At 54.5% G+C, this 22,926-nt stretch overlaps 2 protein-coding genes and 1 long non-coding RNA gene across 4 annotated transcripts; 1 reads left to right on the top strand and 2 right to left on the bottom strand.

Annotated features, from left to right (window-relative positions):
- Nucleotides 1-361: 361 nt before the first annotated feature.
- Nucleotides 362-2,422, bottom strand: LOC136005629 (C-signal-like). Its single transcript, XM_065663268.1, has 6 exons — nt 2,261-2,422; nt 1,867-1,918; nt 1,492-1,679; nt 1,083-1,241; nt 763-891; nt 362-564 (listed from the first exon to the last, which is right to left on the bottom strand). Exons 1-6 carry the CDS (start codon nt 2,405-2,407, stop codon nt 451-453), a joined length of 789 nt encoding a protein of 262 aa, XP_065519340.1. The 5' UTR covers nt 2,408-2,422; the 3' UTR covers nt 362-450.
- Nucleotides 2,423-2,599: 177 nt separating this feature from the next.
- On the bottom strand, nt 2,600-10,303 carry LOC136005628 (uncharacterized). Its single transcript, XR_010608817.1, has 3 exons — nt 10,140-10,303; nt 8,727-8,902; nt 2,600-3,059 (listed from the first exon to the last, which is right to left on the bottom strand). It is a non-coding gene; the product is annotated as an uncharacterized LOC136005628 (long non-coding RNA).
- Nucleotides 10,304-14,744: 4,441 nt separating this feature from the next.
- LOC136005524 (C-signal-like) lies at nt 14,745-22,143 on the top strand. 2 transcript variants are annotated; one of them, XM_065663086.1, is made up of 7 exons: nt 14,745-14,918; nt 16,707-16,758; nt 17,576-17,766; nt 18,607-18,765; nt 19,018-19,128; nt 20,399-20,544; nt 21,849-21,919. In XM_065663086.1, exons 1-6 carry the CDS (start codon nt 14,781-14,783, stop codon nt 20,513-20,515), a joined length of 768 nt encoding a protein of 255 aa, XP_065519158.1. In that variant the 5' UTR covers nt 14,745-14,780; the 3' UTR covers nt 20,516-20,544; nt 21,849-21,919. The 2 variants fall into 2 exon arrangements, with proteins under 2 accessions (XP_065519158.1, XP_065519159.1); XM_065663087.1 differs by lacking the exon at nt 20,399-20,544 and having other exon boundaries at nt 21,849-22,143.
- The last annotated feature ends 783 nt before the right edge of the window (nt 22,144-22,926 follow it).

Here is a 22,926-nt window from a genome sequence, read left to right as displayed (position 1 = left end):
CCACGATGGCCACATCCTTCTCTGACTTCACCCAAAGGCACCCCCCTCCATCCTGACATGGGATGTCCCACTGTGACCCCAACTCTGTCAAGGAGGGCTGTGAGGGCTCCCCAACCATCCTCAACCACTCAGATCCTGCTAGGTGTTTCAGTAGCAGAGCTATGGGATGAGCCCCTCTGTGCACAGGGACAAAGCACTGCCAGGATGACAGCCAGGTCCCCAGTAGGAGGAGAACCAATCTTCAGACCAACCCAGCCGATTACATGCAGAAATAACTCTGAGAAGTTCTCTCAGGGCGTTACTGGGGACGCTCACAACGAGAGTGAACCAGAGACCAAGAGGAAGGCTCAAACAGCGCTGCTCGTTGTTCACAGACACACGTTTATTAAGGCTTGGGCACAACACGGTGCATCAGCACAGGGCCCCGCTGCCAGGATCCTGCCTGGCATCTCACCAGGGAACGACCTTCCCTTCCCAGCTGAGGAAGGTGCCGGTGTCCTTCTCGGAGAGGGAGGAGAGCACCTTCAGCATCCCTCGCACGCTCTCATCCACCGTCAAGGGCGGCTGCAGGGGCAGAGGGAGAAGAGTGAGGAGAGGTCAGCACAGGGCAAGGAGAGTTCCTCGTCCCTCATCTGCTTCCCTCACATGCCTCCAGCTCAAGGTATCTGCCAAGCAGCTCCCCCAGAGCCCAGCATGTCTGGGACTGTTCACTGGAACCTAAATAAATTGGTTCTTCCAGACCCTGGTCAACAGCTCTCTTACCATCTGTGGTCCGGTGTCCTCCATGTTCCCCATGTCGGTTTGCACCCATCCAGGGTGGAGAGCAACGCAGAGGACACCATCTTCCTTGTACCTCAAGGACTGGCACTTGGTCAGCATGTTCAGAGCAGCCTGTGGGGAGATGCCGCAGGGACAGCATTGGAGGAAAAGGGTGGCTGTACTGAGGTCTAGGCATAAGACTGTGACCTCAGGACCTCAGTTGCAAGATGGAGAGGTGCAGGAATCAACAGAGGAGACTTTGAGGGCTTGACAGCTGTTTGCTGAGAACAGAAGGTTGAACCCATATTTACCACAGGGCATACCTTGCTACAGCGGTACGAGACAATCTGTGCCATGTCAAAAAAAGCGATATCCCCAATGGAGCCGGCATAGCTGGACATGTTGATGATGGCTGCCCTGCTGCAGCTCATCGCTGAGCCTGGGCTGCCCTGGGCAGCCTTCTTCAGCAAGGGCAGGAATGCCTGCAGGGAGAAAGAGGAGACAAGAGCACACATGGAGGTGGCACAGGGGACAGGACCAGCTCCTTCCACAGCGGTCAGCGCTGGCACCAGCACAGGAGCATCCTCCCACTGCCCCAGCCCACCAGGCTCCAGCTCCTGTGCTCCAGCCCGCAGCTCCATGAGCTTCTCCTCATGTGGAGCAGGCGCAGGACCCCCTCCCACCAGCCTCTGGTGCTGCCCCGGGACAGCTCAGCTCGGGTGAGGGTCTCACCTGGCCCATCAACAGGGGCCCAATCGTGTTGGTGGTGTAAACGCGGGTCATGGCCTCCAGTGTCTCGTCCTCAAGTGCATTCAATATCACCATTCCCGCGTTGTTGATGAGGAGGGTGAGCCCTGAGCCCCCCAAGCGCTCCCCGACTTGGGCTGCAGCTGCCTTGATGCTGGCAGGGTCGGTGACATCTGCAGAGCCCACACAGGGAGCTCAGTCCCTCACATTCTGGCTTGGAGATGGCAGCGCTGGTGTTCCCAGAGGAACGGCTGCCTCCCGGCTCTGGGCTCCCGGTGTGCGCAGCACCAGGGCGCTCGCCGGGTCTGTGGCGCTGGGCAAAGAGGGGAAGCGGGGCAGGGACCGGCTCAGGGCACCTACCGAGCGGGATGACGACCACGTTGCGGTGCTTGGAGGCCAAACGCTGCAGCTCCTGCAGGAGAGGGGGTCGTGTGGGCATGGAAGGGCAGGAGGGGCTGCGCACAGGCTCAGCCTTCCCCAGGCACAGTTCGTGTTGCTGTGGCTTCATCCCTGCTCTGCCTCGCACCTAGCTCCCTGCTCCAGCTCCTGCCGACGGATGGTGAGCGCTCCGTGCCTCCCGCTCGCACCGCGGGCCACTGTCCCCTCCACACATCCCGTGCACGGCCGGTGCCACCCCTGCCCTGTGCCACCGGTGCTGGAGCCCTTCCTTGGCAAAGCCCCTGCCTGCTCCAGCCTGTGCCCTGTCCCCAGCTCCCGTCCCCAGCAGCACCCGCTGCGTCCAGCCCAGCCTCACCTGCGCCCGCTGCCCCGTGGGGGACCGACAGGCTGCAAAGACCCACTGGGGGGGGGTTGGCATCCCCAGGAAGTGCTGGACCAGCCCCAGGCCGATGCCCCGGTTGGCCCCGGTCACCAGCACCGAGTGAACCCGAAGCCCTGCCATGCTGCTTCTCCTCTTCTGCTCTAGCTGCACTGTTTACTCGGCTCACTCATGCTGCTTTATACCATGTTCCACCCCTCCCACTATGGGCTTACACAAACTCTTGGCTCCAGGTGCAACCTCTTTAGCTCTTTGAACTCTCTACTGGAAACCAGTCTCTGCTATTGAAGGGCAAAAATCACTTCATTTTCCAGGCACACTCAGTTGACCTCGGCAAAGCTGCCCGATAATCCAGGAGCTAGCGGCCAGTCTGGCCAGGAGAGGCTGTTGTGGGTGAGGAGGGAGCGATCAGCATGTTGGAGTCTTCTGGCATGCCCCATGCCTCATGTAGGCTTTGCAGCTTCACTAGCATCCTGTGGTCCAGATGGGCTTTCCACACTGGACCATGCTGTGTCTCAGATGTCCACCAGCAGATGTTCTTCGCCTTGTTCTTGCCTCTTCCAAGCCAATGCCCATTACTCACTGTTGTATGAACAGTCCTTTGAGTGGCACAATCGCAGCGTTTTACTGGCAGAAGGAAGCCCACTTCCTTGGACAGAGACTGTTCACACATCACATATCTGCTGGTCATGCACTCCATCCCTTCAGGTGCGGTTCTAATTTGAGCGGTCCCTCTGACAGCACCACAGAGGACTCAGGTGCCCAGTACATCCTCCTGCAAAGAGAAATGCCTTAGCAAAGCTCCATTCTCCACACTGCCCATATACAAGGGGCACTGGTACTTCTGTGGTATCACCAGTGAAGCCTCATCTTCCCACTGCCTCAAGTGAGGCATTACAGATGTGCAGGGCTGGGGTTGGTATGCGTGCACATCCCGTGTTCCTGCTCCTTGCAAGTGAAGACATATCCCCAGGAACCTCATGCCAACTCCTTGTTTTCAAGTACCAAGTCCCAGAGCCATTGCATGCGCTGCTGGGCAGCAATGGAGACACTGACACTGCTGACATGTCACCTTCTCCCCCATGATGTCTTGACATTCGTGTTAACCTCAGGCAGGTTGCATGGTCACCCCAGTGATACCAAACAGGCAGTCCTGTCCTACCTCACACCCGTCTTATATTTGGGCAGCTGACCCAAGGGCTTAGCCGTAGACGTGACCTCTGGCTGCTTCTAGCTGCCACCAGCCAAATCCAAAGTAGGGGTGTAATGGGACAAAGCCCTGTTACAGTGGAAGTATCCAGTGAGCCTCTTCTGTGTCTGATACGAAGGGTCGTGGACTGAGTCCAGAGGAGGCCATGGAGATGCTGCGAGGGCTGGAGCAGCTCTGCTCTGGAGCCAGGCTGAGAGAGCTGGGCTGGTTCAGCCTGGAGAAGAAAAGGCTCCGGGGAGACCTTAGAGCAGCTCCAGTGCCTAAAGGGGCTACAAGAAACCTGGAGAGGGGCTTTGGGCAAGGGCCTGTAGGGACAGGACAAGGGGGAATGGCTTTAACCTGACAAGAGGGGAGACTGAGATGAGCTCTTAGGCAGAAGTTCTTCCCTGTGAGGGTGCTGAGGCCCTGGCACAGGGTGCCCAGAGAAGCTCTGATTGCCTCATCCCTGGCAGTGTTCAAGGCCAGGTTGGACGGGGCTTGGAGCAACCTGCTCTAGTGGAAGGTGTGCCTGCCTGTGGCAGGGGGCTGGAACTGGATGAGCTCCAGCCCAAAACATTCTGTGATATGATGTGATTCTATGTTCCGTCTGCATGAGGGATCAAGCCTTCCATCCCTACCTGCCCTCCCCAGGTCATGGCTCGGGTGGTCTCATTTCACATTGACTCAGCACAGGACAGGTCAGTGGTTTTTATCAAACCAGCACACTCCACATCTAGATCTGGACGTCACAACTGTGAGAAATGTTCTCAGCAATAGCAATCAGTTCTTTCCCAGATATTTTAAAACCAAATTAAACGTATACAAATCCGTTCCTTTCCCCAAAAGACTGTGTACCAAATAGCAGTGGTTTATAGAGAGTTTTTGCAAGTAGAGACAAGACTCAAATCAGAAGGGAAAACTTAGGCTTTTAACACAGAAATTTGCCATTTCTGCATGTTGGTGTTTAACTATCATCACCACGTAACCTTTTGAGAGAGAACTGGATTTTGCGCATTCCACCACAGCCTTTGAGCATGAGAAGCTAAATCCCCTTGATACGCCCGCTCTGCCAAGTGGACCTGGCTCGCACGTCCCTTCCAGCCTGAAGAGGTTTTGCAGTTCCCCCTGTACTCTGGAACAGCCCCAGCCTTCCTCTGCTCCCACAGCGAGCTTTTCCGAGGGTGTTCATTTGCTCTCACTCAAAATTTACTATTTTGTTTTCTTAGTGTGAATCCTGAGATAAAGTTCAGGGCACGGGTCTGAAATGCACGCAAACACACATGGATTTCTGGCACAACAAAGGAAACGTGATCTTTATCTGCAGGCGCTAGCCAGCTTTCCCCCTTCTGGAACCTGTGGGAAACATTCCCTGCTAACATCTTCATTTAGTTCCTCTGCTGATACTCCGACTTTGCCTACAGGTACAACATCGGCACATTGAACACATAGTTCACTCACTTGGACAACTTCCTGGTAACCAAGACTGCGGATTCACCCCTCCTCCCTTCTAGCTCCTGCAGCTTTCCTTTGGCGGTAATGCCCCTTTTTGTAGCCCAGTGGTACTTGCTGTACCAACAGCCCACGAACCACTCTTGCTTCCACGGCTCTCTGGTGCTGGGCTGTCTGTGAAGTATTCCTCTGTGAGAACATGACAGCAGCAATCGTCTGCTTTCCTCCTGTGCATCTGCAGCTTGCATCTGGGAGGTGATCCCGGATCTTCCCCCTTCCTTCACCCTGTCAAGTCACAGCCTCTCCTTAAGCTTTACACACTTCATTTTCCCCTTCATTTTTCCTTTCTTTCTTCCTTTTCGTTCCGTGTACCTCCCTGTGCTTTTCCGATTCTCCACACTGGCTTGAGAGACTTCTTTGTCTTGCGAATTCCTACCACTCATCATCAGTGCAGAGACCAGGGTCTTCAGCTGTCTGTCTCAGGCTGCTCTCTCACCAAGGACCCCCACAAGCCTCCCCACCTCAGCACACCTCCCAGACACAGGACTCTCAAGGCCCTTCAATAACCTTGTCTATATTGTCACTTCCTTATGACCAAAGAGCACAGCTATGCTTGCCAGTATATTGCATTTGCACAAGAGCTCTGCTCCTCCAAGGTTTTCTTCTGCTAGGCGGAAGATGAGGCCATCATCCATGGTCTGTTAGAAACCTCCACAGTGCTTCAGGACCAGACAGTGTCGAAATAAAAGAATCAGCCTCTTCAAATCTCCCATTTTTGCTGTGTCACCACCGTTTTGCAGCCTTATACTGTTCTGGAGTCCTAAGTTCGTAACACTGACTTTGGGGCCCTGTGCTCCTTGTTGAGTTGAAACAAGCACTGCTTCTCCAGGAGCCGAGTCCAACCTCGCGCCAAGAGGCAGAGGAGAAAGCAACCGGACTTGGCTGGCTAATGACCCAGTCTCTTCCCAAGTGCTGCTGCTGTCCCCAGGCCACAGGAAGGGACCTTGGACCAGCTCCAAAGAAGGGATTCAGATGGTTCTTTCGGTCTGAAACGTTCTTGCGTGGTCTAAACCTTAAGCTGACCATAAGCATCTGCGCACTCCTCTCCCACACCTCTCAGCAAGCTGTGTTTCCTGTATGGACGCTTTTCATCTCAGCACACCAGGAAGGCTCAGAAACAGCTTTCCAAGGTGCAGCCACACCTTCTCCACTCTCAGATGCTGAAAGCTCCAGTGTGCTCACGCTCCCCTCCGTGTTTGCACAATGACACTCCTCCTTGCAGAAGTATTGAGAAGCGTGTTTTTATTTGCGAGCCAGCGGGATGTGTGCTTGGCACGATTATCTTCAGGAGATTTCATCTACTGGGTAAATAAGAATAAACTCCTTGCTCTTTATCAAGCCTATTTTCTTCAGGGCGTATTCAAGCTGTTTGGGGCCTTGTCATCACGGATTAGTCACCTGCTGAAGAATCAATGGAGATGAATGGACTACTAATCAAGGGGTGGGGTGCAAACGACCCACCCCTGTAACTGCTTGAACATGAGCACACACACCCTACCTGACTCATTTCTTTGTGGCTGAAGAGGACTGGTGACACCCCATTGCAAAGGGATCAAGCTGGCAGTAACGGCGAGAGCCTGAGCTTAAATGCAAGCTTCCACTTGCATGCAAGTAGGAGTCCTCATTCCCCATCAGAGTGAGGAGGTCCCAAGGAAGTCTTCTCATGGCACTGTTTCAGAGCTCCCAGTAGACTGATCTGGGTTACCCCTGCATTGTACCAGCGTGTATTCTTTGAGCCCAGGAGCCCAAACCGCTGAGGACAGATGCAAAGCACGCGGGACCCTGGCAGAGCACTGGTGTCTTAACATAAGAAGGCGGCAAGGCTGAGGCAGATTTCCAAGCAGCCTCTGCCCAGTGCAGAGCACAGCTACAGGAACTCTTGGGTTCTCTAGGACCTAGATCAATCTGTGGGGAACCACATGCCGCTTGTGGCTGCCTCAGGCAGGGAGTAAAGACATTCCTCCTTTCCCAAGCTCATGCCAGCTTCTCTGGTCCAGACTCCAGAGAATCCCACCAAAGTCCCTGGGCCAGGGTTTTCCTCTAAGCAAAGCTTTCCTAAGCACCTTAAGCCAGCTCATTAGAAATAGGAGGCACAGAGGCTTAGACGGGAGCTGGGCGGATGATTAGTGCTGGTGGGAATTGAACATGATGCCAAGAGTGGCAAAAAGTGCAGAAAACACCTTCACTCCCCACACATCCAGCAGAGCCAGGGACAAGCGGGTAGAGCGGGATGGGGGGACTCTACCTGTGGGATACAGCACAGAGGAGCCAGTTTTTCTTCAAAGCTGCCGGTCTTGGGCAGGGTGGAGGGGCACAACCACCTCCTGCCCAGAACAGAAATCCCTGTCGTAGCTGAGCTGGTGGTGGAAGCAAAAAATGTCGACCAATGAACTGTTCATAGTCCGAGAAAACAACAAATCCGAACTGAGTTTCAGAGCTTGATTCTGCTGCCCAAAGACAGACACTGGCTAAATGACTGTGGAATTCTTCGAAGGTACTGGACTGTACTGGTGCCGTTTTAGGACTGTTGGGAAAGGTGCACGGAGAAAGTGCGGAGAAAGAGGCTTCCCTGCAAAGTCTGTATTAGCATCTCTTTAAAGAGATGGCTCCAGCCAGGTCTCTGCACTCTGGTTTCACAGGAGCTGGTGTCTTGTTGCAAGGAAGGAGAAACGAAAGCAGAGGTGGTTTGGGTGCTGCTGACTCTGCCTTGAGCTTGCGGAGTCCACACAGCCCTGTTCTCTGCTGGATTCCCCCCATGCAGCCTGAGAAGTCTCCTGGACACAACCGCCACCCGGTCCAATGCCCAGGTCTGAGGGGTATCGAGGATAACAGAGAGCCCACTGCAAATGCAGAGCCTTGAGCCCCTGTTGGACCTCAGCAAAAGGATTTTTTTCCCAAGTAAATCTTTCCCAGGAGACGTAAAACGCTCCGACTCTTCGCAAGACCTAACTTGGGCCACAGCGTTTGGACTCAGTGCCAGCTAGGGGCCTCAGACCAGGATCAGAACCGCTTCTCTCGGGATATTCCTCTCACAAGAGCAGTCAAGATGCCTCAGCTCCCCAGTTGCAGCAGTGCTGGCAGCTCTGGTAGTTGTCCACGGGAACAGAGCCACATTGCTGGGACCCATGGAGACACCTCATTTCCCCTCTGACCTCTTTTCCGCCACCGTCTGCAGGCAGTTGGGTGGGTTATCCTTCCTGCTTCTGCGTGACGTCATGAAGAGTGACCTCAGAACCACCAAGCAAGACAAATGTGGTTTCTCTCTATGAGATTTGTTATCAAGGATGCAGGAAAATGGGCTGTCACACGTGACACAGAAATACCCCCCATCTCAGAAACACTAAGGCACAGGCTAAATGACCAGCTTGTGTATGGCTTAGTTTGACATCCATGTGCTGGAGTGAGAGAAGGAGGCAGGGATAAAAAGAGCATTTTATCACCTGATGTGTAGCAACAACCAACAACTTCTTTCCAGCCCCTCTTCTTTGTTAAAGACAAAATATGTGACCTTCCTCCTAAAGGCCAGGTTGGACAAGGTCTTGAGCAACCTGGTTTAATGTGAAGTGTCCCTGCCTATGGCAGGGGGCTGGAACTAGACGATCTTAAGGTCTTTTCCAACCCCAACCTTTCTATGATTCCATGGAACTGTGCTACCTACAAGTCCATACCACTCGCTCCACAACGAGACTCAAGCCTCTCAACCGGTGTGACCTGGACTTTTGACTGGTGCCCTAATTCACGCACCAAAGACGTAGGGAAAATCTTAAGCCAGCAGTGGGACTTGTTCTTCTGTCAGAAACATCTCGGCTTCAAGTTATGGGATGCAGCAGAACAGAACATCAGTCATCAGGGTCAGACAAACCACCCCATGATCCATCACTGTGGCATGGAGACGGCTGTTATGGTGGACAGCGAGGAGTCTGCAGAGATCAGTAACAAGTCCCCAGACAGGTGAAACATGCTCATATTTATACTCTCAAGTGCTCCAAACTCCAGTGGCATCAGAATCTGGCTTTTCCAGATAGCAGGGAGATACCAAGGCCCCTCACAGAGAGACTAGAGCACTTTGTGGGCTTTTTGTTGTTGTTGTTGCATTTCTCTTTATTACTTTCTTGGAAACCTCACAATATTTAACTAACAGAATTTTTAAGGAATCGATACTCCTTTATTTGGACTTGGGACTAGCAGATGAAGCAATGTCCACACCGAAAAGAATTCAATTACAGCTGCCTAGAGTCTGCCTTTTCTTCACGGTTTACATTTATATTCAGAACAGGCTCCTATAGACCTCAGCTGTGGCTGCACAGAAACTCTTCCTGCAGAGCAGATCCCAGGGTGTCCTTGTATCCAAGGGTTTTGGAGACAAGACCCTGGGAAGAGTTCGTTAATGTAATTCGCCTGCAGTAGGCAGGATCTTTGTGGAACAGGTGGCCAAAACCTCACTCCTCAGCATGCTTCACCGTAACCGTAGTGATCGGACAAGGGGTGATGGGTTTAAACTGAAACAGGGAAAGTTCAGTTTAGATAGAAGAAGTTCTTCCCTGTGAGGGTGCTGAGGCCCTGGCACAGGGTGCCCAGAGAAGCTGTGGCTGCCCCATCCCTGGCAGTGCTCAAGGCCAGGCTGGACGGGGCTTGGAGCAGCCTGCTCTAGTGGAAGGTGTCCCTGCCCGTGGCAGGGGTTGGAACTGGATGAGCTTTAACGTCCCTTCCAACCCAAACCAACCTGGGATTCTATGCTTGTGTGTTTCTACCACTCTATCCTTACTTGCTACCTGCCTGCCAGTCTTTGCCACAGACAGAGCAGCATTCTGGTGACCAATCACCTAACAAATGGCCTGAGCACAGAATGAGGCAGGAAAAGAAGAATGGGGCCTTTACTCCATAGATATGCTCTAAGGAGGGTTTCTGCTTCTTATTATTTAGTAGTATAATTAACACCTAGTAAATTCCAGTTTCTATGTCATTGCTCAAATACAAAATGTCCTCAAAGCATTTTTATGTCTGTCATGGAACCAGCAAATTCAGGATAAATGAACCCTGTAGTTCAAACTCAATTAAAGCTCCACCAACATCACCTACAGCTTCAGGAAGTCACATGGATTCATCACTGAATTCTGAAACTTTATGCCCAGTGATTCAAAGTGTGCAATCACTCACCTGGTAATGGGTGGGCTTTCAATCTCCAGGAGTCTCCAAGGAGGACTGACTCCAAATGGCTCTCTGGCAGGGCTCCATTCATACCCTTGTCCTGGCTGAGCTGTGGTGAAGTATGGCCATGTAGCCCCCATAGGCTCAGGACCCAGCTTTCTCACTTGTCAGGGCTTTGCACCTTCTACGATATCCCAAAGGAAATTGGGGAGCAGAGGCTCAGTGCAGCAGAACTGCAGTGGAGCAGGATAAAATTAGCACAAATCACTGGATGCTATGAGCAGATTAATATCATTGATTAGTTTCTGATTTGATTCTGAGTCTAGGAGACTCCTCAGTTGCGTGGAAGACAACTTCCTTCTGCAAGTGATAGAGGAGCGGACAAGGAGAGGTGCCATGCTTGACCTCGTGCTCACCAACAGGGAGGGGCTGCTGGAAAAGTGATGCTCGGGGCAGCCTTGGATGCAGCGATCACGAGATGGTCGAATTCGAGATCCCCAGGACAGTGAGAAGAGCGTGCAGCAAGCTCACTGCCCTGCACTTCAGGAGAGCAGACTCTGGCCTCTTCAGGAGCCTGCTTAGAGAGGTTCCATGGGATACAGCCCTAGAGGGCAGGGGGGCCCAAGACTGCTGATATTCAAGGGTGACCTGCTCCAATCTCAGGAGCATTGCATCCTGACAAGCAAATGGGACAGGAAGGCCAGGAGACCCCCATGGACGGATAAGGAGCTGATGAAAAACTTACAGGGGAAAAAAGAAGCTTATAAAAGGTGGAAATGAGGACAGGCAGCGTGGGGAGAATACAGGGATGTTGTCCGGGAAGCTAGGGACCAGGTCAGGAAAACTAAGGCCCAGTTAGAACTGAGTTTGGCAAGGGATGTGAAAGAGAACAGGAAAGGCTTCTATAGGTATGTGGTAAACAAAAGACAGACTAGGGACAACGTAGGCCCCCTCCGGAAGCTATTGGGAGAACTGGCTACCCTGGATTTGGAGAAGGCTGAGGTTCTGAATGACTTCTTTGCCTCAGTCTTCACTGGCAAACGCTCTGACCACACCACCCAAGACTTGGAAGGCAGATGCAGGGACTGCGAGAACGAAGACCCTAGGCCCACTGTAGGAGAGGATCTGGTTTGAGACCATCTTAAGAACCTGAACGTACACAAGTGCATGAGACCTGATGAAATCCATCCGCGGGTCCTGAAGGAGCTGGCGAATGAAGTTGCTAAGCCACTGGCCATCACATCTGAAAAATCATGGCAGTCAGGTGAAGCTCCCGACGACTGGAAAAAGGGAAATGTAAGCCCCATTTTCAAGAAGGGGAAAATGGAAGACGCGGGGAATTACAGAGCAGTGAGTCTCACCTCTGTGCCTGGCAGCATCTTGGAGCAGATTCTCCTGGAAGGCATGCTAAGGCACATGAAAAACAACAAGGTGCTTGGTGACAGCCAGCATGGCTTCACTAAGGGGAAATCCTGCCTGATCAGTTTGGTGGCCTTCTATGATGGGGCTATGGAGCTGATGGACAGGGGTAGAGCAGTTGACATCACCTACCTGGACTTGTGCAAAGCGTTTGACACTGTCCCCCACAACATCCTTGTCTCTAAATTGGAGAGACATCAGTTTGATAGGTGGACCACTCGGTGGATAAGTAATTGGCTGGATGGCCGCATGCAAAGAGTTGTGGTCAATGGATGAAAAACTGAAAAGGGGGAAGCTTATGTTGGATATAAGGAGGCAGTTCTTCCCTGTAAGGGTGGTGAGGCACTGGCACAGGTGCCCAAAGAAGTGGTAAGTGCTCTGTGGATGGATTTTTAGCGAAGAATGGCCATGTTCCCCAGTCAGCAAGTGCCTACGTGGAGCTCAACATGAACCGATGATGAAGGAGGACGTGTGTAAGGAAGCAAAAGTAACGGTGCAAGCAAGATAAGAAGAAACTGGAATGTGCTAAGATGCAAAATAGTGAACTCTTAAAGGTTAAGTTCTCATACGCTTATTTGATTAATTGTTACTAGTTGCTGTGTGCTGCAAGAATATGCATCAAAGCATAAAGAACTGGCTGGACGGCCGCACACAAAGAGTTGTGGTCAATGGCTCGATGTCTGGCTGGAGACCGGTAACGAGTGGTGTCCCTCAGGGATCGGTGTTGGGACCGGTCTTGTTTAACATCTTCATCGCTGACATGGACAGTGGGATTGAGTGCGCCCTCAGCAAGTTTGCCAATGACACCAAGCTGCGTGGTCCGGTTGATATGCTGGAGGGAAGGGATGCCATCCAGAGGGACCTTGACACGCTTGTAAGGTGGGCTGATGCCAACCTTATGAAGTTCAACCACGACAAGTGCAAGGTCCTACACCTGGGTTGGAGCAATCCCAGGCACAGCTACAGGTTGGGCAAAGAAGAGATTCAGAGTGGCCCTGCAGGGAAGGACTTGGGGGTGCTGGTCGATGAGAAAATGAACATGAGCCGGCAGTGTGCGCTCGCAGCCCAGAAAGCCAACCGTATCCTGGGCTGCATCAAAAGGAGCGAGACCAGCAGGTCAAAAGAGGTGATCCTGCCCCTCTACTCTGCTCTTGTGAGACCTCACCTGGAGTATTGTGTGCAGTTCTGGTGTCCTCGACATAAAAAGGACATGGAACTGCTGGAACAAGTCCAGCGGAGGGCCACGAGGATGATCAGGGGCTGGAGCACCTCCCGTATGAAGACAGGCTGAGAAAGTTGGGGCTGTTCAGCGTGGAGAAGAGAAGGCTGCGTGGGGACCTCATAGCAGCCTTCCAGTACCTGAAGGGGGCCTATAGGGATGCTGGGGAGGGACTCTTCGTCAGGGGCTGTAGTGACAGGACAAGGGGTAACGGGTTCAAACTTAAACAGGGGAAGTTTAAATTGGGTATAAGGAGGAAATTCTTTCCTGTTAGGGTGGTGAGGCACTGGAATGGGTTGCCCAGGGAGGTTGTGAGTGCTCCATCCCTGGCAGTGTTCAAGGCCAGGTTGGATGAGGCCTTGTGTTGGATGGTTTAGTGTGAGGTGTCCCTGTCCATGGCAGGGGGGTTGGAACTAGATGATCTTGAGGTCCTTTCCAACCCTAACTATTCTATGATTCTATGATTCTATAATACACTAAGCTATTGTATATGTATCCATTTGTAACAGAGCAAGTTATTGAAGATGTATCCAATCATCATACAGCAAGTTATTGAACATGCATCTAATTATACGACAGCAAGCTATTGTAGATGCATCCAAATATTATACAGCGAGCTATTATAAATGTAGCTGTAGTTGTGGTGTATTACATGAAAATGTATCCAATTATAATACATGTATCCAATTATAATATAGCAAGCTATTGTAAGCCGAGGCAGAGAAACAGTATAAAAAGGACTGATGCTCTATAGTAAGGGGCTTTGGTCTGATCACACTGATCTCTGACTGAGTCCATAATTTTTCTGCGGCAGTGCTCCATCCCTGGCATTGTCCAAGGCCAGGTCTGACAGAGCCTTGGGCAATATGGTCTAGTGTGAGGTGTTCCTGCCCATGTCAGAGGGCTTGGAAGTATATGTTCTTAAGGTCCTTTCCAACCCAAACCAATCTGTGATTCCATGATTCTATTTAATTCTTGTTATCAGAGATGTTTTGTCTAGGGCTTGTCAACCCAAATGAAAACAAGCAAAATAAATAATGACGCCTATATAAATCAGAGCTGCTCAGCCATTACTTCCCTGTTGAGCTCCAGGTTGTGTTCTCGCTGTACTGGGATTTCAGTGTTGTTTGTGCGTATAGTTCTCTATGTAATAGATGAAAGTAAAACATCAATACTCACCTCGTGGCAGGCAGCAGAGCTGGTACATGGAAGTCCCCTCCAGCTTATGCTTGTGGTTTCCCTAACACCCGGTTTTTGCATCCCTAGATGCCACCTATTATTTTCCTTACTTTACTCCTTTCCACACCTTCGGTTGGTCTGTTGAACCAGGTACCTGACACCTATCAACAAAAAAACAAGAAGAAGAATCCCCCCAGGCACCTTCATCCCCACACCACAGCCTACTTTCCCAATCATTGCATCTGATTGCCATGGAGAGAACCAAATCAGGTGCATTTCCGGGCAGGCAATAAAAACAGTTGTGAAGGGTTTGGTACCTTCTTGACTGTCCTGGTTTCATCTGGGCTAGTTGATTCTCTTCCTAGTCGCTGGTGCAGTGCTGTGTCCGGGCTTTAGGATGAGAATAAGGCTAACAACACACTGATGCTTTGGTTACTGGTTAGTACTTACCCTGTACTCAGGCTCATGCTCTGCCAGTGAGAAGGGGCACGAGAAGCCAGGAGGAAGCAGAGGTGCTGCACCTGACCCGAACTAGCCGCAGGGGTTTTCCAAGCAACGGAACACCATGCTCTGCGTGGAAACTGGGGGCAGCTGCCAGGAATGCTGTGAGCCTTCCCCGCAGCCCAGCCCTGGGGAGAGAGGGGCTCCCCGCACCCTCCGAGGGCACGGGCTGCCCGGCCGGGGCCGCCGGGCAGGCGAGGGCCGCCGGAGCGGGCTGCGGCGGGCGCGGTCGTACGGGACGTGGCGGGGCCGGCAACGAGCGCCCCCGCCCGCTGCCCGCGCCGCAGGGTCGGGAGGCGGCGCCGGGCGCGCCCCGCCCCGGAGCCGCAGGGATGGCGGCGCGGGCCGTGCTGCTGACCGGCTCCAACCGCGGCCTCGGGCTGGGGCTGGTGAAGCAGCTCCTGCGGACGCCGCGCCCGCCCGCCTGGATCTTCGCGAGCTGCCGGGCCCCCGCGGGGCCGCGGGCCCAGGTCAGCGCGGGGAAGGGCCGGGGTTTCGCCTCGTGGGTGCCGGCAGCGGCCATGGTGCGGGAGGGTGCCGGTGGCAGCGCGCTCGGGGAGCTCCGCCCGTGCGAGAGGAGCGCTGCCGTCGCAGCAGGGCTCTCGCTGCGCCGTGTCCTGCGCGGCCTGACGGGCCTCTGCTTGCCTGTCGTGCCTCGGCGAAGGGTCAGCCCTCTCGCCGCCTGCCAACCGCGCTGCCGGGTGTTCGAGACCGCCTGGGCTGTGTCCCGGCCGGCCCTCCCGTGCCAGGCCTCTGCGCCTGGGCTGCGGCACAGCGCCGCCGCGCGCGGGGCTGGGGCGGAGGAGCGCCAGGCTGGTGCGAGCCTCAGTGCTTCTGCTCCGGCTGTTCTGCGGTGTCGCCGCTTTCCAAAGTGCGGGGGTCGTTAACCGGTGGCGCGTGGAGCCCTGGGGTCTTCCTTTCCCTGCTTTGCACTGCACTGAAGTGGGAGAGACCCGCACGTGGGGAATCTCAGGAGCAAAGCATCCTCACGGCTCCAGCTTTCCTTAGCTCTGGCTTTGGTTTTCGTCTGCTTACTGTGACCCACCACCGCTTGCCATACAGTGTGCTGTGTGCCTTAGGAAGCCCTTGGGATGCTCTCTGTGTACTCGCTGCTGGTGTTACTCGAGCTTGTGCAGTGAGGACTCACCCTGCTGCCAGCCTGGGCTGCCCAGCTCCTGCTGCTGCTGCTGCTGCTGGCCAAGTTCAGAGGGTCAGAGCTAGCTCAGATTTCTGGGTTGGAAGGGCCCTTAAAGCTCACCCAGTTCCGTCCCCTGCCACAGGCAGGGACACCTTCCACTAGAGCAGGTTGCTCCAAGCCCCGTCCAGCCTGGCCTTGAACACTGCCAGGGATGGGGCAGCCACAGCTTCTCTGGGCAACCTGTGCCACCCTCACAGGGAAGAACTTCTTCCCAAGATCTCGTCTCAATCTCCCTTCTGCCAGGTTAAAGCCATTCCCCCTTGTCCTGCCCCTACAGGCCCTTGTCCACAGCCCCTCTCCAGGTTTCTTGTAGGCCTTCTTCTTCCCCCCTCCAACCTTCTGGACTATGGCAAGGATGCGCTCAGAGGACTTCCTGCAGGGCTGGTCTGGAGCCAGTGTCCCCCGGGGTAGTCCATGCATGTTGGGATGGATGCTTCTCTAAGCATCTGGGGGATGCTCCTCTAAGCCTTGTACAGCCGTGTGGTTGACAGTTGCCTTTTGGAAAGGGTTTCTGAATCCTCCATGCTTGGTAAAAATAGTAAAAACATGCGAATAAGTGGTTCGTTTTTCTTGGGGTGGGGGCAGATGGAGTATCCAGGGCAGAGTGGATGGGATTGGGCTACTGGCACCCAGATGTGATTTCCCTAGACATCAACGTGGCAATCACAGCCATTCCTCCTCCATCTCACTTGCAGCAGTCACTGGGAGACACTTCTGGCTATATCCCTGGCCAGTTTGCATTACTTCCCCAGGGAGCTGGTCCTTAGTAGTTGCTCTCACCCTTTGCTGTGGCTCTGGCTGCGTTATGGACGTAGACCTTTCGGGAGAGTGGCCACAGTGCCTTGCAGTTTTGGCCATGTCGTGCTCTGAGCACATGGCCCTTGCTTTGTGGAGCCTAGCAGAAGCCTGAGAACCTCAGCAGGCCCAGCCCAGCTGTTCGCAAGCACTGACTAACATCTGGAAGATGTTTCCCTCAGGGTGGGACCATTGCCGGTGCTCCAGCATGGTGCTTTGCATTGCCTCTGCCTCGCGCTGATTGTTTCCATGTCTCTTTTTGTAGGAGCTGAGAGATCTGGCATCCAAACACCCAAACTTGGTTCTCGTGAAGCTGGGTAGGTGTGCTCTGCCTCCGAGTTGGTAAATCTGTGGCTGGTAAAATGGGGCCACTCTTGCCCCCTTTTCTTCTTCCCTCCCTCCCTGCCTTCAGGCTCTATGTGGGGATCCAGCTCTTCAGAGCTGCTTCAAGTCCTGCTGGCAAAAGCCCGGCTTCTCCAGACCTCTCTCAGCCCTAGTACCCCGTTCCCTGAACCCTCCTTGCCCCGTGGCCACAGGACCAGGAGGTTCTTAAGACCTATCTTCGGCAGCCTCCAGTTCCTGCAGGTGAGTGGCTGCATCCTTGCTCTGCCGTACAGCTGAGCTGCCTTGCTCCCAGGTCCCAGGTGAGACCAGAAGGCGGCTCCTGTGGAAACGCTGTGAGATGGGCCCAGAGCCTGGGCAGGAGCTGTAGGACCTGGCAGAGTCGTCCCACAGCAGGTCCCAGAGCAGCCCCTGTAGAGACCGTGTCCCTGCAACCTCCCGAGGCTGCCCTGGGTTCTCGAGAGCTTGCTCAGCCATGGCCTCTGCCCACTGGCAGAGGCTGACACAGCATGGGAGTCCCAGCAGTGCTTTGCCACCGTGGGTTGTCCCCCGCTGACTTTGCCCCAGGGCAGGGTCCTTCAGCTGCTGGCAGCTGGGTGAGGAAGGCGGTTTTGGGGTGAGCTGGGGCTTGTGGGTGCCCGGGTGCGCTGAGCTGCTTGCACAGCACCATCTGGTGCCCACAGATGGAAGAGCACACAAGCCGGGGTGCGTGGATGTTGCTCGGCATCATAACCTCTCTCGTCTTCCCGGGTGGACCCTGTGGGTCTCAACCCCTTCTCTCTTCCGCTGCAGATGTTGCAGATCCCTCCACCATTACAAAGGCAGTGAAGATCGTGGAGGAGAAGCTGAATGGCGCGGGCTTGAACCTGCTGATAAACAATGCTGGCACCTACAGCCCGGAGGCGTCGCTGGAGACAGTGGATGCTGAGGAGATGATAAAAACATACAAGACCAATGCGGTGGGGCCACTGCTCATGGCCCAGGTATGGATGAAGCTTTGAGGATAACGCTTGCCATGGAGTGGGGATTTGACCCAGCTGGAGGGTAGCTGGGACTGACTATGGTTGTGAGGCTGCACCTCGAATCCTGTGTTCAGCCCTGGGCCCCTCACTACAAGAAAGACATTGAGGTGCTGGAGCGGGTCCAGAGAAGGGCAATGGAGCTGGTGAAGGGCCTGGAGCACAAGTGTGATGGGGAACGGCTGAGGGACCTGGGGGGTTTAGTCTGGAGAAGAGAAAGCTCGGGGGGACTTTATTGCTCTCTACAACCGCCTGACAGGAGGACAGATCCAGGAGGTGGCTGGTCTCTGCTCCTAAGGAACAAGGGATAGGGCAAGAGGAAACAGCTGCACCAGGGGAGGCTTAGACTGGAGATCAGGAGCAGTTTCTTCCCCAAAGGGTGTTCAGGCATTGGAACAGGCTGCCCAGGGCAGTGGTGGAGTCACCGTCCTGGAAGTGTCCCCACACCACGTAGATGGGGCCCTCAGTGCCATGGTTCAGTGGTGGCCTCAGCAGTGCTGGGGAACCGTTGGATTTGATGATCTTGAAGGTCTTTTCCAACCTTATTTGGAAAAGATTCTATGATTCTGCAATGGAGATTTCAGAGGGTTTTGCCGTGTTTCCCAGGGCTGCAGGAGGGATGGGTTAGTGCTGGGGCTGTGCCTTGTTTTGTGTTGGGCTGACTGGGAGCACTGAAGCAAACACCCAGCTCTCTTGGCTTCCCACTCTTCTTCCTCCTCCACCCTGCCGTAGCCAGGCTGGGGTGCAGCTGCCGTAAGTGGGGCTTGCTCAGGACACAGGTTCCACAAGGCTGCTTCTCCGCAGGCGTTCCTGCCCCTGCTGAAGAAGGCTGCCCAGGAGAGCACAGAAAAGGGGCTGAGCTGCAGCAGGGCAGCCATCATCAACATCTCTACCGTGCTGGGGTCCATTGAGAAAACTCCTCAGTGCTTCTTCAAGCCTGTCATCTCCTACCGCTGCAGCAAGGTATGGACACTGGGAGTCGTGAGCTTGGTGGGAGTCAGAGCTGCTTGTTGTCAGTGAAGCACCTGAGAGGATGAGATGGAGGGACTGATCCCTGCCCAAGCTTCCTGGGCATCCACATGCCCAGCTGCTGCCCTCCTAGGGCAGAACACAGTCTCTTGAAGACCTGGCATTGCCTTTTCTCCCTCCCGTGGGAGGGGAGCCTTGCGCGTGGAGCTTTCTACTGCCCATGGCTGATGCTTCTTTCCTCCCCAGGCTGCCCTCAACATGCTCACCAGGTGCCAGGCTCTGACCTACAGGGAAGCCGGGATCCTCTGCGTGGCACTTCACCCTGGCTGGGTGAAAACCGACATGGGTGGCCAGGAGGTGGGTCCTGGCTGAGCAGGTCGAGAGGGGCACCCACGGGTGGGACACAAGCCTACAAACATGCACAGGGGTGCCTGGGGTGGCTGAGATGGATGGCTCTCAGGAGCAGGGGTCCATGTGAAAATGAGCTGCCTCTTGGGCTCCTGGCTGCCTGTGTCTGTGCAGAGCCGCTGCAGAACATGTGAGTGCTGCCTGGGAAATAGCACCAGCACATGTCCACAGTGAGCAGGAGGATGTTCAGGGGGATACAGGGGTTTTGCAGCCTGGAGGTGTGCAGAGAACCCGAATCTGACTGAGCAGGGAGGGGAGGAGCAGCACCATCCCATCCTGTGTCCCCTTCCTCAAAGAGCTGCAGGTCCGTGACATCTCCTCTCATCCTGCAGGATCCCTGTTTTGCGGTGGGGGTGGCTCCTGCAGCACTGGGATCCTGAGGAAGCTGCACGTAGCACCCCACTTGCAGCGGGGATCTCTTATGCGTTCCGTTGGGTTAAGCCTGTAGTTGGCTTCCCAGCCCAAGCTACCATCATCCAAGCCACCAGAAAGCATGCAGATACCCAGCCATCCTCCCATGTACCAGACTCTCCCACCTCCTGTGGCTCTCTGCATGGTTTGGGTGGAAGGAGCCTTGCTGATGATGTGCATGAGCTGAGCAGGAGCTGGTGGGTGGCTGGGAATAAAGGGATGGGATCCAGAGAGACCTTGTGAGGCTGGAGAGATGGGACCGTGTGAACCTCATGGAGTCCAACAAGGCCAAGTGTGCAAGGTCCTGCCCCTGGGCAATCCCAAGCACAAACACAGGCTTGGGGAGACTGGATGGAGCAGTCCTGAGGAGAAGAGCTTCGGGTGTTGATTAATGAGAAGCTCCCCGTGACCTGGCAGTGTTTGCTTGAGCCCAGACCCCCCCTGTGTCATAGAATCATGGAATGGTTTGGGTTGGAAAGATCATCCAGTTCCAACCCCTCTTACACGGGCAGGGAAGCCTCACCCTAGACCCTGTCGCCCAAGGCCCTTTCAGCCTGGCCTTGAACACTGCCAGGGATGGAGCATTCACCACTTCTTTGGGCAACCTGTGCCAGTGCCTCTCCACCCGCACAGTAAAGAACTTCTTCCTTTTATCTAACCTGAACTTCCCCTGTTTAAGCTTAAACCCATCACCCCTTGGCCTGTTGCTACATTTCCTGACGAAGAGTCCATCCTCAGCATCCCTATAAGCCCCTTTCAGATACTGGAAGGCTGCTGTGAGGTCTCCACTCAGCCTTCTCTTTTCCAGGCTGAACAGCCCCAACTTCCTCAGCCTATCTTCATACGGGAGGTGCTCCAGCCCCTGGTCATCCTTGTGGCCCTCCTCTGGACTTGTTCCAGCAGTTCCATGTCCCTTTTATGCTGAGGACACCAGAACTGCACACAATACTCCAGGTGAGGTCTATGAGAGCAGAGTAGAGGGGCAGGATCACCTCCTTCAACCTGCTGGTCACGCTGCTGGGGATGTAGCCCTTGTTTCTGGGCTCAAGTGGACACTGAAGTCGGCTCATGTTTGGTTTCTTGTCAACCAGTACCCCCAAGTCCTTCTCCACAGGGCTGCTCTGGGTCTCTTCTCTGCCCAGTCTGTAGCTCTGCCTGGGATTGCCCCGACCCAGGGGCAGGAGCTGGCACTTCGCTGTATTGAGTAGGATCCTCTTCTACAGGGGGCCCAAGGTCTTCATTCTCGCAGTCCCTGCGTCTCCTTTCCAAGTCTTGGGTGGTGTGGTCAGAGCGTTTGCCAGTGAAGACTGAGGCAAAGAAGTCATTCAGAACCTCAGCCTTCTCCAAATCCAGGGTAGCCAGTTCTCCCAATAGCTTCCGGAGGGGGCCTACGTTGTCCCTAGTCTGTCTTTTGTTTACCACATACCTATAGAAGCCTTTCCTGTTCTCTTTCACATCCCTTGCCAAACTCCGTTCTAACTGGGCCTTAGTTTTCCTGACCTGGTCCCTAGCTGCCCGGACAATGTCCTGTATTCTTCCCAGGCTGCCTGTCCTTTTATAAGCTGCTTTTTTTCCCCTCTATGTTTCTTCATCAGCTTCAGGAGGTCTCCTGGCCCTCCTGACTCATTTCCTTCTAGTCAGGACACAGTGCTCCTGAGATTGGAGCAGGTCACCCTTGAATATCAGCAAACAGTTTGGGCCCCCCTGCCCTCTAGGGCTGTATCCCATGGAACCTCTCTAAGCAGGTTCCTGGAGAGGCCAGAGTCTGCTCTCCTGAAGTGCAGGGCAGTGAGCTTGCTGCACGCTCTTCTCACTGTCCTGAGGATCTCAAACTCTACTTTCTCATGATCGCTACAGCCATGACAGTAACCTTAGAGCAGCTCCACTGTCTAAAGGGGCTATAACATGCCTGGAGAGGGGCTTTGGACAAGGGCCTGTAGGGACAGGACAAGGGGGAACGGCTTTAACCTGGCAGAGGGGAGACTGAGATGAGCTCTTAGGCAGAAGTTCTTCCCTGTGAGGGTGCTGAGGCCCTGGCACAGGTTGCCCAGAGAAGCTATGGCTGCCCCATGCCTGGCAGTGTTCAAGGCCAGGCTGGACGGGGCTTGGAGCGACCTGCTCTAGTGGAAGGTGTCCCTGCCCATGGCAGGGGCTTGGAACTGGATGAGCTCTAAGTTCCCTTCCAACCCAGAGCAGTCCGTGACTCTTGAGAATGACAGTGGTGTCTCGGTCCTGCTCTTCACTTATGCCCATTGCAGGCTGACCTGACAGTGGACGCAAGCGTGCAGGGGCTGCTGTCTGTACTGCCGATCCTCTCTGAGAAACACCACGGGACTCTGCTCAGCTGGGAAGGTAAAGCTATTCCTTGGTGACCACTCTGTCCCTGTGAGCGGCCCTGCAGTGGGGACTCCCTGGGTGCCCTGGAGCACCAGGATGCTCAGCTGTCCGTGACCTTAAGGGGATCTGTTTGGGACTTCACCAGGCCTGCAGGGCAGCCTGTGATCCTGCCTTCACTCTGCCAATAAAGTGAATTAGTCCCTGTGCCTTCTCCTAGCAATGCTCCATGAGACTGCCTCTGCCTCTGGCCTGGAGCTGGCCCCTGCAAAAAACGCATCACCAAGGCATGGTGTCTTTGCTACAGATTTCCTGGAGGGGGCTTTGCTGCTGGACATGGTGTCCTTGGGAGCAGTCTTGAGGCTGGAACGGGAGGGCCAAGCACACAGTCTAGTTATGCAGTCTCACACGGCCAACTCTTGCATAGTGGAGACCCAGTGGGGCACGGTACCCCTCGGTGGGAGGAATCTGGTCTGTTGTGCAGCACAGCTGGGGAATGGCACTTTTGTGGGATGGAGAAGCTGAGAACCTTAGTAAGATGGGCTGGGCAGCACTGGACTGCATGGCTTTGCCAGGAGGTGATAACAGCCTGAGAGAAAAGGGCTTTGGGGTGGTGCTGGGTTTTCTCAGGAAGGTTCTGCTTCTTCTGGATAGAGGTTCCCTTAGAGGAGCATGCGGAAAAGAAGACAGGGCCCCTGTAAAACCAAACCTAGTCTCAGGTGGGCAGAGCAGCCTGGCTTGCAGGAGGGGCAAACCCACTGCTCCTTCCAGCTCAGAGGTCACCACCTCTTCTTTCTCATCTGGAAGATCTGCAGAAGCCCCTCATTCCGTCTGGAACTGGCCCTTTCTGGGGTCACGCCTCTCTCCGAACCAGGGCCCTGCCTGGCAGCACCAGCTTTGCTGGGAATCTTGAGGCCGTGCACTGCTCTGCGCAGGAGCATTTCCCAACCTGGAGCACAAATGCCGTGGTCCCCCCACCGCAGGCTTCAACCCCGCCCCAGG

The sequence above is a fragment of the Lathamus discolor genome, chromosome Z (assembly GCF_037157495.1).
Source record: "Lathamus discolor isolate bLatDis1 chromosome Z, bLatDis1.hap1, whole genome shotgun sequence".
In the NCBI taxonomy this organism is placed as follows: Eukaryota; Metazoa; Chordata; class Aves; order Psittaciformes; family Psittacidae; genus Lathamus; species Lathamus discolor.
The sequence above is the reverse complement of the archived record's forward strand: the minus strand, read 5'-3'. Positions and strand labels throughout refer to the sequence as shown.